Raw genomic sequence first — 16,092 nt, forward strand, 5'->3', positions numbered from 1 at the left:
TAACAACCCTTTTACGTTACAGAGAAATTGTCATAGGTGGGCAGTACCGTGGTACTGTGACGGTTACGTAACGAGTCATGGTTGTTTTGTAAATGCTGAAGTTTTATTTTGGGGTCTTGCAATTCAGTTGTTGACCGGACTTAAATTCTCCTTAATAACTTTCAGATAAATTACCTCGCTTGAACTGATGTGCCATATAAATACCGTTGTAATGTGTGCAATCCTTCCTTTTTACGTGATTGATTTCACTGGTTACTACTGCGCAATGTAACATTCAGTAAGCTTTGCCCGAAGGTGAAAGCCTTCGTGTCTGATAATAAATAAAATGGGAACTTTATCATTTAGTAATTTGTATAGACAGAATTAAGCAACTAACAGCATAATCACGCCGTTTGAAGAATGAGAACTCATACCATCGAGTCAGAAGCAAAACAAGTTATCAACCATCAATCGTCTTCGCTCATATTGTAACTGTAGCCGCCAGTGAAGCCGGTCCTTATGACAGATATGTTTGTTGTGTAATACTTCACACAAGTAATACATAAACGAACTAATATTTGTCATATTACTATAGTACCAAAATACTGTACCGCGGTACTTTTTCAGTACCGATACCAGTACCGTCGGTACTTTTGAAAAAAAGTACTGAATCTCTGTACCGAATTAATTTTTTCAAGAAATTTCTGTCGGTTCCGGTACTCGGTACTTTTCACGTGATAATTTCAAAATTTTAACAAGTACGTTTTTAAAAATACATGTTAATTAATCTTTAATGCTAATTTTAGCATCTGTTGATCTTTTTTAACCTAGAAGTGTCAAGTAAAATTGCAAGCGACTAACGTCACATGTGTTTTGACCTGAAGTAACCTTTACTCGGGTATCATTGCGGCAAACATTGCATTTGCAGCAGCATCTTTTACAAAAAAAGATACCGTTACCAAGTACCGACAATGTATCGGACCATTTTTTTAAAAATAGTAGCGGAACCGGCGGTACTTTATTTGACAAGTAACGGTACCGTTACCGACGGTAGGCCTACTTTTAAAGTACCGACTGCCCACCTCTGGATATTGTCTACTCTATAAGAACAGGTCTAAATTCGAAATACTCGAAGTGTATTACAATCACTTTCCAAAACCATCTATTGTTAGAAATCCAGTAACTATTTACGTTTTTAAAAATTAAATTTTGAATGAGATTACCAACCAAAGACAGTACAACTTTCTTAATAATATGCACAACTTGTAATTTGGTATATCACTACAGATGCCACGATATATTGGCACCTAGTGTACGTAGTATATAAATATGAGAATGAATTTTAATTCAAGGCATTTTAAAGCAAATTTTGAGACATAAAAAATCGAAATTTTTGCGCTTGCCACATTTTGGGGGAGGTGGGTAAGCAAAGGAATTTTAGACCAAGGGTTTAGAAACGCTTGTCCCACCCTGAACCTGAACGCAATCCTATACGCCACTGGTCAAACGTTAATAAATTTATTTCCTTTGTAATGTTGTTTTTCGTGTTGTGGTAGACGTGGCGAAAACACAAGATACTGCAAAAGGTGGTCTTAAACTTTTTTATGTTAATGGCATGTTTTGTTCTGCAGAAAGCTAATGCGCTAAGAACCAATGAAATTAAGTTGCGATAATTGATTATAATTATTCAACGTTACATTTTTCTCGTCATCACAATACGTCAAGTGCATTCGGATTTTTGTATTGTATAAGGAGACTTTCAAATCAATATCATTGCAGTGATGCTGTTCGTCTGCAGCGGCTTGGGTGGCATTTTCCAACAACATTACACCATTCCTGGCAATGTGTTTTATAACTCGTGATTAATATTTATGAATATACTTTTTGATAAAAATTTGAGCTGATGATTGATAGTTAATAAATTGCTTTGAACTATTCTGTGAACACTGCTCTTCGTATTTTCCAAAGCTGCTTTCCTGCATGTATTGTGACCAGTGGTGGCCTTAGGTTTTTGAGGGGAGGAAAGGGGAGCTGCGGTTATGTATGGCGCAGCTCAGTTTTAGAGCTCCAAAAATTACGGAAGACGTAGTAATCTATTCTAGGGGGATCCGGGGGCATGCTCCCCTGTAAAAAAATGAATTTACATGGTATAAAATGCATACAATTTTGCTTTTCTTTTAAAAAGCGAATTGTTTGGGATTTACTTATGCATTGATTTTCAGTTTATGGCAAACGCTGTTCAGGCTATCATGTCACTTTTCAAATCCCCATCTTCACATTACACAAGGTCGATCTTTTTTCAGTGAGCAGAGAGAGAGAGTCAGATGACCGAATCCCAGAAAGAACGTCTAAAACTTGGGTAAACCGTCAGTTTTTCAAGGTGTGGCTTGCATAATTACCTTGCGTTAAAACGTGTATAGAATTTCATATAAACGCGTTTCCTTGTAAGCATGTTCATTGCAATCTGTAGCCAACTAACAGTAACAACGTTAAGGTATTCTAGTTGCACGCAAAAACTAAAGAGTCAAACTCCATTACCAAATTGATTTAGCGAAGAGAAATCATTTTGTGCCCCAACACCTCTTCTATTCAAAATCCAGTTATGCCGCTAGTGCGTTGCCACTGGCATCGGTATTGGGCCTGTTTCTGCATTGCATTTGTGGTGACACGGTAGTGTACTTAAGTACAAAATCCGCAAATCAAGGTCCACTCCCAGTGGCCTGAATTTTATAAAGCTCTGAGCCTCTGTAGGTCTAACTTATCTGCATGATAAAACTGCTTCAACACTATAGTTACAATGTAAGGTCATATCTACAAGCACTAGGGTGCATCTAAGCCAAAATGGGTTAAATGAAAAGTGACTTGAACGTTATCAAATGTTTTTAGTGCTTGAAACAAAAAACAAAACGACAATTTCGTATAAAGTGCAAAAAAAAGAAAGGGAAATACAATTTTTGCAAATTATTTAAGACTTTAGAAATAGGCCCACCATACTTATTGACTTCCAATACTGCAGTAATTTGGTCTTGTGTTCGCCTGTTGCAAAACAATCCCATGGCTATAAGTAGTCCCAGAAAATGTAACCCAAAAACTTGGGAAGTGAGTGAACAAAGTTTGAGAAGCCCCCTACCATCTACAGTGTTTAATAAAATGTAAAAGACCTTTTGCCAGTCTTGTTCTGTCACAATAGTGCTTTTAATAAATAAAAAAACGTTATTTGTCTGAAAATGTGCAAGGCCAAATTTTAACAACTTTAGTTACAGTTAAATATAAAAGCTGTCCAAAAGTGAATCCTTGCATTGAAGATTGCTTTATTGTTATCTGTTCCCAATATTTTTGCCAGCGATGCATAAAAAATGAAGATAAGCGACTTTGATACAGAAAATGAAGAAAGATATGGCTTTAACATTGCACAATCAGACTCAGGTATCTTGTTTAAATTGAATAGCTGAGCTATATTTATATGACACAATTACTTTTTCCTTTTCTTTAAATTTATGAGATGTTCTAGTTTTCATACAGTGATTGTGACAGAGTTTTTTTCAAAAGAGCCCTACTGCTCATCCAACACCTGAACAAATTGAACCATCAACCATGTAATAAAAATATTGTCTTCGCAACGGTGGTAATACCCTGAAACTTATTTTACTTAATAAGAATCAATTTAGGAAAATAATAGAATAACTTATTCATCATCAAGCATTATTATCATGTTTTATCAAAATTGTCTTGAAACAGCAAGCTGGCAACTTTACAACATTTAATTTTTGCTTCATTTTAATGTAGTGGGATTATTTCAGCATAAGTGTAGGTTTACTGTGGTACTGTATGTACGCTATCCGTTTCGAAACTGATAATGGTACAATCACAATTAAGTAGCTTTGCCAGATCTGGTGTAACTACTGCAAAATAGTTTCTAAGTCTGCTAAGAAAAATCAATAGATTTGATGATATGGTGCAGTATAAATGCATCCAGGTAACCATAGTGCAATGAGTGACGTAACAAACGGGTAATGAATCATTGAATGTACAATTTTTGTTTGTTTTGTTACTACTGTATTTCACCTGAAAAAAAAAACGTAGGCTACGTTCGAACCTAATTTCAAAGTTTCTTGCTAACCCAACTTGAGTAGTATAACATCGTAAACGTAATATAAGCCTAATTCAAATATTTTTGCTAATCTAAGTCTAACTTCAATTACGGTACATCCTTAATAAATTCATTTTTCCTGCGTTTTTTTTCTGACCTGATCACCTGTCCAGGTTGACCGTCGTCTTTTGTCTATCTTTGACAAGAGGCTATACGTAACCTACAGTATATCGGCCTACTGTACTTACGATGAAACCACCGACTCTTTACCTTTCTTTACCTCTCGTATAACGTCTGTGGTCAAACAAATCGTTATAAAAATAAATCGCAACGAATTACTGTAGATACAATATATACAGGCAAATAAATGGTAAAACTCGAGAAACTATGCAAGAAGTACTTCACACTAACCGGTAAATGACGAGCGATCACAGGACCTGCAAAATAAGTGGTCTACTACGCCAGCAACAGCTAGAGCAAAATTGAAACAAGAGTCAGTTCGTAAATAGGCAGTCGAAATCAAAATTACTGTATATTTCGGAAACTCATTGTATAAAATGACTTATAGCATCTAAAAACTACATAATTATTATGTAACTAAAATAATAAACAGGACCGTTTCCTAAAATTAAAACTTAAAAACGAAAGATGATAAGGGAGTATGAGGAACAAAACTATAAACTTTGTCAACGGAATATACACTTTAGGTTACTTGTTCGCAAACTAAACAGAAGTGTCATGCCCAAACGAAGCCGATAAATGAACCCGGTACAAAAGTGCAACATAAAATAAGGAAGCAGTTAAAATCCATTAGAAAATGGCAAACAATAAACCAAGACAGAATGACGAATTGCAGAGAAACTTGTAAGAGAAAGACAGAAAATCGATTTGGCAAACAGCAAAAAATTACCGAACTCGAGGTAAAACCATTTTATTATTTATAAATCTGGCTTGTGTAAGACTCTTTGACTTCACAACAAATAATCAAGGTCATTAATTTCTGGTTCTTTAACGAAAACAAGAAATACCGTACCGTACTGGTTTTCTTTATGATGGAAACTTTATGTTCCCTGCGCAATATTTCAAGAAAACCATATTTTTGCTATCATTTCATCATTATTGTTTTTGTCAGAAACGAATTTAAATGTAGTCATAGAGCTCTGTGACCAGTTCATCTTAAAGAAAAACTGTTCATAGTTTGCCGAACACATTTAGCAGGGCGTTTACAAAAGGTTGCAACATGTTTATATATGTGTGTATTTTTCACTCTTTGATTTAAGGCAGACTCGTTTTTGTCTCGGGAACACAGCACAGCGGCATTGCTTTCTGCAACAGAGGCGTGACGTAACTTCTGCAACACTAATCAAAGGCGTATCCCCATCACGGTAACAAAACTTAGTCGGTGCCACTTTTGTTGGGTAATAATAGTTCACAGATACTGTCTTGACTGGTCAGCTCGGTATTGAACATGGCTCCATCTTTCCTGGGCGTAGCATTCTCCAGCCTTCGTTTTCGCCAGATGGGGATTTGTGGAACTAACACAAGAAGTTAACATCTGCGACACAGAAACTCTATTGTTTATTATGACATATTACTATCTACCGGTTTATTATGTTCAACACTATCTACCGGTTTATTATGACATATTGGCAGCACACTGTCGATAAATTCAACATAATGTCGTTGTGACCACGCGCAGTCATAGTTGATCACTTGTGCGTTTCCCTTGCGTTTTCAACTACGTTGAAAATAACGACTACAATGGATTTAGCAGAAATTTCTGCCAGTTAGTATAAGTACACTCCATAACGGTGAAAAACAAAAGCAACACACAACGACAAAAAATGAGGTCAGGTAAGCACTATCAAATTATGACTGCTGACAAACAAAAATTTATGGAATCAGTACACAAGGTCTAGCTGCTCTAGCATAAACTGAGAGCTAATAAACGAATCTGCATGGACCATGTCAGATTAGCCACAGTGCAACATTAGTTTCGCAAACAGCTTGAGAAAGAGGTGCTACGATATCTACGTATTCAACGGTGGGAAATAATATTTTAAGTATTCTTTTGCACTCCGACTTGAAGGTGTGTCTGAATGGGAAAGAATTATGACAGCAAGAGGTATTACAAAATGGACTATAACGTAATAATTTCTCAATAATCAATTAATCCTGACAGGGGAGTACAAAAGTAAATGAGACCGATTATTTCATTAGTATCTTTTAATGGTTTAACATAACCTTAAATATTAAAACATGAACTATCAAACCGAGCCCTTCCAAAACACCTAAGTTAAGATGCGGGCATTTCCAATAAAGATATCTTATCAGCACAGGTGCTGCAAACAACCTGGGAACGTACTAAAGGGAGTGTTCACACGAAGTTATTCAGAGCAAGTTTCCAAATATCAAACGAGAGTTAAAGTGTTTTCAAAAACCAAGTTCGTAAACTTCAATCAATAACTAAAAAACACTTTTATAAGAAATGATGTAATAGTATTAAAAATGCCACCCAGTAATTAATATTATAGCAATTATTTTTTAACCTAAAAATGAAACATTTTGACCTAAAAAAATATTTTTCTGACAAATTGAGCATCTCGAGCAGTAACGAAATGCAATTGAACTCAAGTCCACTTCGAAAACAAAACTGAGCATTTGAGCAACTAAGCACCACAACATTTGCTTCATTAATTCGCGGATGGGGTGCAAGGTCGGCGCCTTTAATGGGAAGTGACCGAAAACAATTCAAAAAGCGCAAAATGCATGTATAGTGTACACGAGAACAGGGCAGATAGAATTTCGCATTAGCAATAATATTCATCATTACAAATACACCAACGGTAAGCTGGCCTAAACTAATTTAATGCAAATTATTCTTGTTATGCAATATAGCTTTACTTATATATTTTACCTGTCGATCACACGAAACATTGTATTAATGCTTACCAAACACACTGAGTCATACCCATTGTTACACTGTGTGGTATTAAGAGCCGTAAAGTTCATCATTAGGGCCCGCAAAAGTCAATAAAGTCAAAAAATTTTAAGGACCTCGTCTGACCACGAATCAAAGAATAAAGTTGTTTTCAGCACCTAGGGGGGTGTTTCTAAGAAGTTAATAGGTCAAAATAAAGTCAAAATTTACAATAAAGTCAAAATTTTCAATAAAATCAAAATTTGTCAAATTATGGGTTTTGACAAAGTTTTTGTGTTTCTTGAGAGTTATTCTTGTAAAAATCCTCGTGGAAGCATTGTAAATCAGGAACTGCGACACATTTAAACCATATTAACCGATAAAAGCAGGAAATAAGTCACAATGCCCACTTGGATCAGCAGTAACTTTTATCGCAAATTGTCCATTGTTATTCATTGTTACGTATTTAAGTAATCCTTATGCCGCGTGAAGGGGGTTACATTACTTCTTCCCTGTTTAATTTGCTGTTTATTAGAATTTACCATGCGGAGAAAATAGAGGCAAAGTGCCCTTTTCACAAGGACAAAATAACACAAGCTTTACCTAAATCTATCGCCAAATAAACGACGCACTTTTTATAATCCATAAAACACCTTGACTTTTCGACAAAATATTACGTTTGGGTCTGAAATCGACAAAATATTATGTTTGGGTAACTGGAGGAAGAACTGTGGCCTGTACAAATAAGCAATTTCGTTAGGTCAAAATAAAGTCAAAATTTGATAAAAATAAAGTCAACAAAAAAAAAATGGCCCTATTCATCATAAATACTGTAATTAAGAGTCGAATTTATCTACTTTTTGTAATAGCTGCTTAACCACTGCATTTTTGGAAGTGCTCCTCACTTTAACGATTTTTAACAAATTTTGACTTTTTTTGACAAGTAAAATATAATTGCCTTACTGATCATAGATAAGCAGAACAATGAATTTTGAGCTGCTACTCCTGCAGCCCAATCCGCAAATAGGGAATTTCCCTTCTGCGAGTCAAAGAAAAACAACCAACCAAAACACTTTTCCTATGCCTCTGGTTAAAAAACAACAATAAAATATTTAGTGCTTTGGAAGAAGACTAGAAAACTAAATTAGCATTTTGTTTCATTTGACTTGGACAAGGATTACAGAAGAGTTACAGCCCCTATGTCGGCGCTACCCCTGCACTCAAGGTAAACTAGCTCAGGCTTATTTATCGCAAACTGTAGCACTTAAGGGCTACAATTTTGTTATAGGCCTACGGGTATTAGGCTGGCCTACTTGTGGGCTACTGGAATCCTATTCATACCTGGTCCAAATATCTGAACCATGCACATTGTTTTTATTGTGACGTAATAACAACTACCAATTCCTGCATATTTAACAATGAATTTGCGTTTTTTTACCACCGGCACTTTATTTATGGCAATACCTGCTTAATCACTTTATTAAAGTGACCAATCTCACTTTAAAGATATATATAGCATGTTTTAACAACGACACATAACTTTAAATTAATGGAATAGCCTACATTTGTGCAGAAAAGAAGCCAGTATCAATCGCTGCCGTTTAAAGATTATTGCAGTCAATTAAAAGTGCAAGAGTTGGTAGTTAGTAATTTATCCTATAGGCTCCAACAACATGCTTCCCTAAAAATTTTGGGTTACAAGGTCTAAAATCATGGAGACATAAAAATTTGCAGGACTGGAGAGCATAGCACCTTTCCATGAGAGTTTGAGTGTGCATGGAGATGTGTTTGGTTTGCAGCTGCATTGTTTGCACAATGCATATACTGATAAAAGGACGTCATTTTTATTAAAGTCTTATGACTAAAACACTTAAAGCACTGCAAATTACAATCCACTGAGAACTTGATTATTTCTTATATGTTTCACCACATTTGTGCTCGAAACTGAAGCAAAAATAAATGCATCAGTTCTCTCTTGTCCATTTTTGACGATTTCTTATTGACCGAATCCAGTTTAAGGTCTAACTCTTGCAAAGTCAGTGTGAGTTTATGAGCACCTGTCTGTGGTTTTCAATGTAATTTTTTTGGGATGGCTGTAGGTTTCAGCTCCCAGTTGTTACATAAAGGAGGCAGAATATAGGTTCGCTGCCTTGATTTTGAGTTAATGCATGCAAATTATTTTAAATTAAAATTTACTTATTTTACGACATGGACATCGATGTTTTACCTAAATTGCAATTAAATATGCTTTTAGTAATTGGTGAATGACCAGTTCAACTCAGAACCATAAAACCCGGCACAATTCAACCAACGGTTTAATATTAACCGATTAAACCCAGGACTTTTCAACCCCATGAGTAACAACTAACGACATTGGTCAGGTTTTCCTGTGTTTAATTGTTCTCGGTGTAATTGACTTTGGTTGAATCGTTCGTGGGTTTAATTGACCTGGAATCACAGAAATCATCTACATTGCATTTCGGAGACTAAACATAAATATGGTTTGAAGACAAGTGAAATCTAAAGGTAATACCTAACAAAAGAAGATATATCCAAAAAGAAAGCGCAAAACGAACTAAAGGAGATAAGGGAAAGAGTAACACACATGTTTAACTTAGAAACAGTCAACTTACTAACTAATTACGAAGAGAAAAGAGAAAATAATCGATGATTGGCAGGAGATGTTGTCTTGGTGTAGTATATTTTCAGTCATTCTACTTGAGTTGCATTACTGAGCACAGCAAAATTTTTTGCATCATTTGTTCTAAAGCTATTTCACTACGAAAAAAACTTGTGAAAATGACAGTGAAAGCGAAAATCTCCAGTTCATCTTCCTGATTTTTTATTTTTTTCAAAATTTTGATGTTTTTTCTAACTACAATGGCTCTGCTGCTAATGTTAATAGGATAATGGTAATTTAGCATTAAAATTGTGGTAAATTTGTTTGCTTTATAGGTGAAGACTTGGGATACCACGTGGATTTTAATAATTATTCAGATATAGACAAGAGATTGTTATCATTGCAAGACTTGAAGTATTCTCGTAAACGTTCAGCCATTTTAAATTTGTTGGAAGAATGTAAACATAGAGTGAAGCAGATTCTTGAACCAGTTGACAAGGTGACAAACTTCTTGTTTTTAGTTTATAATAATACCGGGTGGTTTTAGCTCAGTTATCAGTTTTTCATTTACTAAGCTTCATGACTACATCAGCAACCACATCCTGTTTATGCATAATTTTATTAAAATGTATATTTTATAAAGCTTTCTCCTGTTAGTTTTTATTCTTCAAATTATACTTTTAACATTATAAACAATATACCCTATGTATAATGTTGTTAATGTTTTTCTTCTCGTGTGACAAACACTATTTAAAGAGTGTAAAGATTATACATACTCTTTTTGAAAAGAACTTGCAAAGTTGCACGTGTCTGAAACATTACCAATGCAAAAAGAGGAAATTTTTCATGACCAGTTTAAATTTTTCTCAAAATATGTTGTAATACTAAGTTGACTATGAAGCATCTGACATTTTACTGGAAAAGATTAGCAATTTTACGACAGTTGCATGATTTACTAGAGGGCCATCCTCTGCGTGGCGAATCTTTTTCTGACAAAAGAGGTCATTTTAAATTGCTTTATTAAATCAGTTTTTAAAATTTTATTTACTTTTATTGCTTTAGCTGTTTGCATCCACTCCACATAAACGGTATGTTGTAATATTATTATATCTTTACTCGTTGTGATGAAACATCTTTGTTATGTTACATTGTTCAAAATAATTTCGTTATTGCACCGTCATTTTTGGTTTTTGAAAGCTACTTTCATGATTTGTCTTTAGTAATTTTGGTGTTAAGCAGCACAGGGCTCCTCAAAGCGTTGAGCCCACCGCATTCACATCGGTATAAGGCTGACCCTGCATGAAGCAGTACTTACAGTGGAACTATGTGTATACCAAACAATAAAGAAAAACAAAATACAAGATGGTGCTCTAGGGTTAACTTTTTATTTTTAATTGTGCCACAGAAGCCTTTGCAAGCATGGCTTGCTTAATCAGGTGTACTATGAGATGGCAGAAATTATTTCAAAATTGATTAGTTAAGTTTCGCTTGGTAACAACAGTGATGTTATATCACAACAACACAACAGTGATGTTATATCAACATGCATTCAAGCAATCACAAAGTACTTAATGACGTAACACAGTGTGAATAGAACGTTTATAAAATTTACTGCTGCTCAATATAACCATTTAGTAAATTAAAGATAAACTAAAATAAAGCTTTCCTGTATTGTATCATTTTATTAGCTAATGTATCAAAATCAAAAAATGTATATTTATTTATAAAGTCCCATAAAACCGACATCTATGTTAAGGCTGTTGTTTATGCAATTAAAGAATAATGCGCTGTTTCTCAATTTTGCGGTTAAGGTGGTTGTTAGAAATAATTTACAAATTTGAAAATTTGTTATTTTTGCAATCTTGAACAGCTTTTATTCGAATGGATATAAAATATCTTTTCTAATGACGCCAAAGCATTAGACTTGAAGTAATGGATTTTTTGTATTAAGTCACCAAAGTTAAGTTACCTTTTGCTAAAAATTTTGGCTTTATTTCCAAAAACTGCCCTTATATTCACAATGTGTGCTGCAATGCCAAGATTTATACACATGCTTCATGGTGTTTGCAGGAATCAAAGTTAGTTTGTAATTTCTTTCTCTTTATTGTTAAGCGGGCCAGCCTACTTTGTTAAAATGAACTAATTTTGCTAGAAACCTATGGTCATATAGATGGTTTATTTAAGGCCAGAATTTCTAACCTTAAATTAAATATGTTACAATTAGTTTGCAAAATAATTTTTTTCATGACATATTCGGCCAAAATCTTTTTAGTTGTAACGATGAAAGGCATGTACAAAAGAACTTTTTAAATAAAAAAGTAGTACGATTGAATACATCGGATAAATAATTTCATATTCAATGAAAAATTGTGTCGGTTGACCGTGTTTTATCCTTTACTGATGTTTCGGCTCTATGTTATGCATTTAAAATGGGTGCTTCTATTTTCACTTAGGTAGTGTTATGTCCAAAGTAACTTACTTGAGTAGGTTAGCAAACGCTGAAGTAGAAAGTATTCAGTGTTTTCCTTCGACGATAATTTGCAGTAATTTTTATTTGCAATCACATCTGCAGAAAGCCTTTAATTCACCTAAAACTTTCCTGACCAAGGAACAAAGCATGTCTAAAACTATTTAGTTTCATAAAATTACTTATTTCCCTGCAGTTGTATTGCTTTTAGCAAGCTTGTGGTAATTTGTGCTTTCACAACCTCGTACTTTAGATCTATAAATACTTTTAACTCAAGTAGTTTAAAATGTACTACTTTTTACTTCATACTTAAGTAGTTTTGAAAAGCAATACTTCTACTTGTAGTGGAGTAGATTCAGTAATACTGAAGAAAAACAGAAGCTAGAAGGGTGGAAAAACGGATAAAATCTTGTACTGAAACTACAGTTGAAAAGTGGACCGATATTATTTTGTACCAATACCAATGGTAACCATGTTCATGTACTACGCCCAGTACTAAAGCCTGGTTGGACGAACATGTTTTAGAACTATAAATTGCTTGTTATATGTGCTAAGTTATAGATGGCACATTTTAGTCGTGCCAGTTTGGTGTTTCTTTTCTTTTTGTATGGCGTTATGGTGCCTTAAATTCCAGAGTGTGTGCACACACTTGGGCTTGGCACCTGTGTTTGTGTTAGGTGTGGGACAAAAACGAAATTACTAACACACATCGTATCCGAGCTTTTTTAAAACAGCTTGGTTGTTTAAAAAAATTATTGATGTTTTCTTACATGCAAAATCTGACATAACTGACATCATCGAGTGTTAAGCAATGCTTGTCCGAATCCGACTATTGAAAGCATATCAGTACTCGACCAATTAATTGGACTCGGGTTTGACTTTACCATCACTAGTTTACTGTAACTACTGTAACTAGTGACTTTAAAAACTGTAGGCCTATTTATATTGATAGAAATTCAATGCAAAATTGCTTGAAGATAATGTAATTTTTGTCTAAAATTTTTAAAGGAATCACCTGAAATATTTCCAAATTGGTTAACAACACCCAGTACTGTTTCTGTGAATGACAATGCCAAGCAATCAGCAGTTATGTGTAACATCACTGAATTGCTGCAAAAATTTACAAACAAGTAAGAATTTTAGCTATGTACTCTTCATCTTCTAAGACAAAAGAATATGTTAAACTTCTTCATAATACAAGCATTCCTCAATTTATGAATGAGCTTATTTTCTAGCAGTAAACTGTAGGCTATCTTTTGAGGCCTGAGCTCGCAGTAATGCAGCCCATGGTGTTAATGGCCCAGGTGAACAGTTCTAAATTCAGGTAATATGATATAAAAAAATCCAAAAACCAAGCAAAAAATGTGTCACAATCAGAACTTGCACAAAGGCTAGCTTGATAACTGGGGTTTAAGTGATGAAAAATCATTGCCAGGTTCAAGTCGTCAAATACTTTCCTCAATTCGTGGGTAAAGATTGTAATAATTTATACCGCACCATACTTTATAAATAAAGGAAATTTCCACTCTTTTTATCTCCCAGACTCATTTGTGGACATAAACCATTCAATCTTTATTTTTTGCAAGTTTTTAATGATTTTCATTGATTGAAGTACTACGCTGTACAGTACTAATATGTGATTGCCAGGCACTCTTATGGTACGGTACAGTATGTTATAACACCATATGCAGCACATAATAAAAATTACCTGTTGTGCAGGACTTAACTCACATTTTGCTATTTTATAATATTTTAGCTCTGTTACCACTGCTTTTGTTGGTAATATTTAGTAGTTGACTCTCAAATAAATAAACTTATCTCTAGTTATCAAACCAAGTATAAGAGAAGTATCAAGTAGTTGTTAACAGAAAAATTAACCCAGAAAGGCTTGTAACTCATTAATATGCAAAAACAAAACATTGACTAGTTTCGGAAATGACATCTAGGGATGGCTAAAGCAGAATTTCAAATACGCAGGTATTCAAAACCTATTGGATTCCAATCCAAATTGTGTGCTTCAACGATTCCTGGGATTCGAAAATCCTTTATTACATGTGAGACGACTTCCGTTTTTCTTTTTCTTTTTTAGTTTTTCCCCTTCCTGCAAGAAAAAACGACAGACGCATGTACGTATAGGAACCAAAGCTTTCCGTTTTTCTTTTTATGGTTCCAACATAATTCATTTCCACACTCAAAGTGTGCTTATTGTTGTAAGTGGATAGATAAGAACATAAAATTTCTGTTGCGGTGACATAGTGGCCTTATGTTGATTCATTATCATACATTGGGCACGTAGCTAAGGTGTGATTGATCTTGCATAACGTCCGAGTTCTGGTATCGTTACTTGGGTACTATCGTCACTCATTACTTTACCTTTTTGCTCGTAACAACTTTTGTGCTACATTACGTCAAGCTCATGCTTTGCCCACACGCAACAAGGGAAAAAGAAAAATGTGTGATTTTTCCGTATTGAAATAGGCAATCGTTGCACAGACAACTAAACCGATCCTATTAATTATGCAGTAAAACATTAAGCACATTCCCGCCAATGCAATGTTTAAAAACAAAACATTTATCATTAGTCTATGAGGCTGTGCATGCAAACAAAAGACATATTCATAGAATGAATGCAAGAGCCAAAACAGTAGAAAGCATATTTTATTTTAATTCTTTCTACGTTCAAATCATTACTCCAAACCTTTCACTCAGAAGGCATGTTGTAAGTGTATCATCAAGGAAATCTTTTCTATGTGTCATAATTTTGTGGAAAGAAGAAGTATAGAAAAGCATATTTTGAGTGTTCAGAGCATTCATGTTTTTAAACAAATGCGAATAACAAAGTTGATGTCAACAGAAACACATCTTAATTACGCCGACTGTCGCTAATTGTTTTTTAGGAAAATTGCAAAACTCGGGTTCATTCATTCAAAGTACAGTAGTACGTAACAATTTTGCATTGTAGAAATGGGTACTGTGTATAAGCCTACTGCTGCTTTAGTGGGCTTAAGTGGGCTTATAAGTGTACAGTACTTTTGGGGTTTTCAAATAACAAAGTTAAAAAAATTTACTGCTGAGGGCTAGGTTATTCAGGACTTAGGATTGATTTAGTTAAAGTAAATTGCATTTTGTTAACATTGTTACAACTCACTAGATATGAAATGTTTAGATTCGAAATTTTTCATTTTGCTATCTCTATTCCGGAAACTGTTAGGATTCCACTTTGGCCACAACTAGTGCCATTGTCCTTCTTCAAAATAATACTTTAGTAGAACGTATAATGACTATAAACACATTCTAACATAGGCCTATACGCATATCAGAAAAAAGCTGAGGTGAAACAAACAAAAGTGAGTGGACACTTTACATGGGTTATCTACACAGTAGATGTGAAAATGATAACACAATGGTGGCGTTAGAATGCAAAAAGAGTTTAAGTTAGAACAATATTACTGGATAACTTAATTATAATACTTTAAGGAAAAAGTTTTCAAATCCTTGTTTAGTAACAGGTTGAAATCTTTTACAAGCAAAGCTTCCTTAAGTTTGCTTTCATGATCGTTTTTACAAAACTTCACTAACTCAAAGTGTTTATTTATTATAACTTTTATAACTTGCAGCAGCAACTGCATTCTGTTATGTGTTCTTTCATGGCAGATTTGGTGTAATGTTTGTCTAACCAAGGTATTTTATAGATTGACATGAGAAGTGAGATCCCAACATTTGGTTTGTGGTATGGTATGATATAATCTTTTTCCTCGGACTGATGAAAGTTTTTTCACATTTTAAACTTAGTGATGGTTCCTCATTGCTTAAGCCCTAGTTACTTAGCTAGTTCAGATTATCACACGCTTTTTATTTTAGTTTTTTAATTTTTTTAAATTTATTAATTATTGCCCGAAATTAGAACTGTCCACCATGTCTACGGAACAGGAGCAAGTGTTGTTAATGCCAACACCGGTTATCGAACACCAAACATGAGCCACGTTTAATGCAAGGCCAGCGCTTGAACCACTCAG

The 16,092-nt window shown here is 34.4% G+C and overlaps 1 protein-coding gene across 4 annotated transcripts in view; it reads left to right on the plus strand.

Annotated features, from left to right (window-relative positions):
* The first annotated feature begins 3,207 nt into the window (after positions 1 to 3,207).
* LOC143470393 (uncharacterized) overlaps positions 3,208 to 16,092 on the plus strand; it is a 57,917-nt gene continuing 45,032 nt past the window's right edge. For 2 of the 4 annotated variants that reach the window (XR_013119360.1, XM_076968502.1), the window contains exons 1-3: positions 3,208 to 3,405; positions 9,945 to 10,108; positions 13,085 to 13,206. Coding sequence is in view for 2 of the 4 variants with exons in the window: in XM_076968502.1 (XP_076824617.1) it covers positions 3,336 to 3,405; positions 9,945 to 10,108; positions 13,085 to 13,206 (356 nt within the window). In the remaining 2 variants the exon portion in view is untranslated. Of the gene's footprint in view, positions 3,406 to 8,073; positions 8,215 to 9,944; positions 10,109 to 13,084; positions 13,207 to 16,092 lie in introns of those variants that run through there. The other 2 variants (XM_076968503.1, XM_076968504.1) reach the window with 2 other exon arrangements.

The sequence above is a fragment of the Clavelina lepadiformis genome, chromosome 9, assembly GCF_947623445.1.
Source record: "Clavelina lepadiformis chromosome 9, kaClaLepa1.1, whole genome shotgun sequence".
In the NCBI taxonomy this organism is placed as follows: Eukaryota; Metazoa; Chordata; class Ascidiacea; order Aplousobranchia; family Clavelinidae; genus Clavelina; species Clavelina lepadiformis.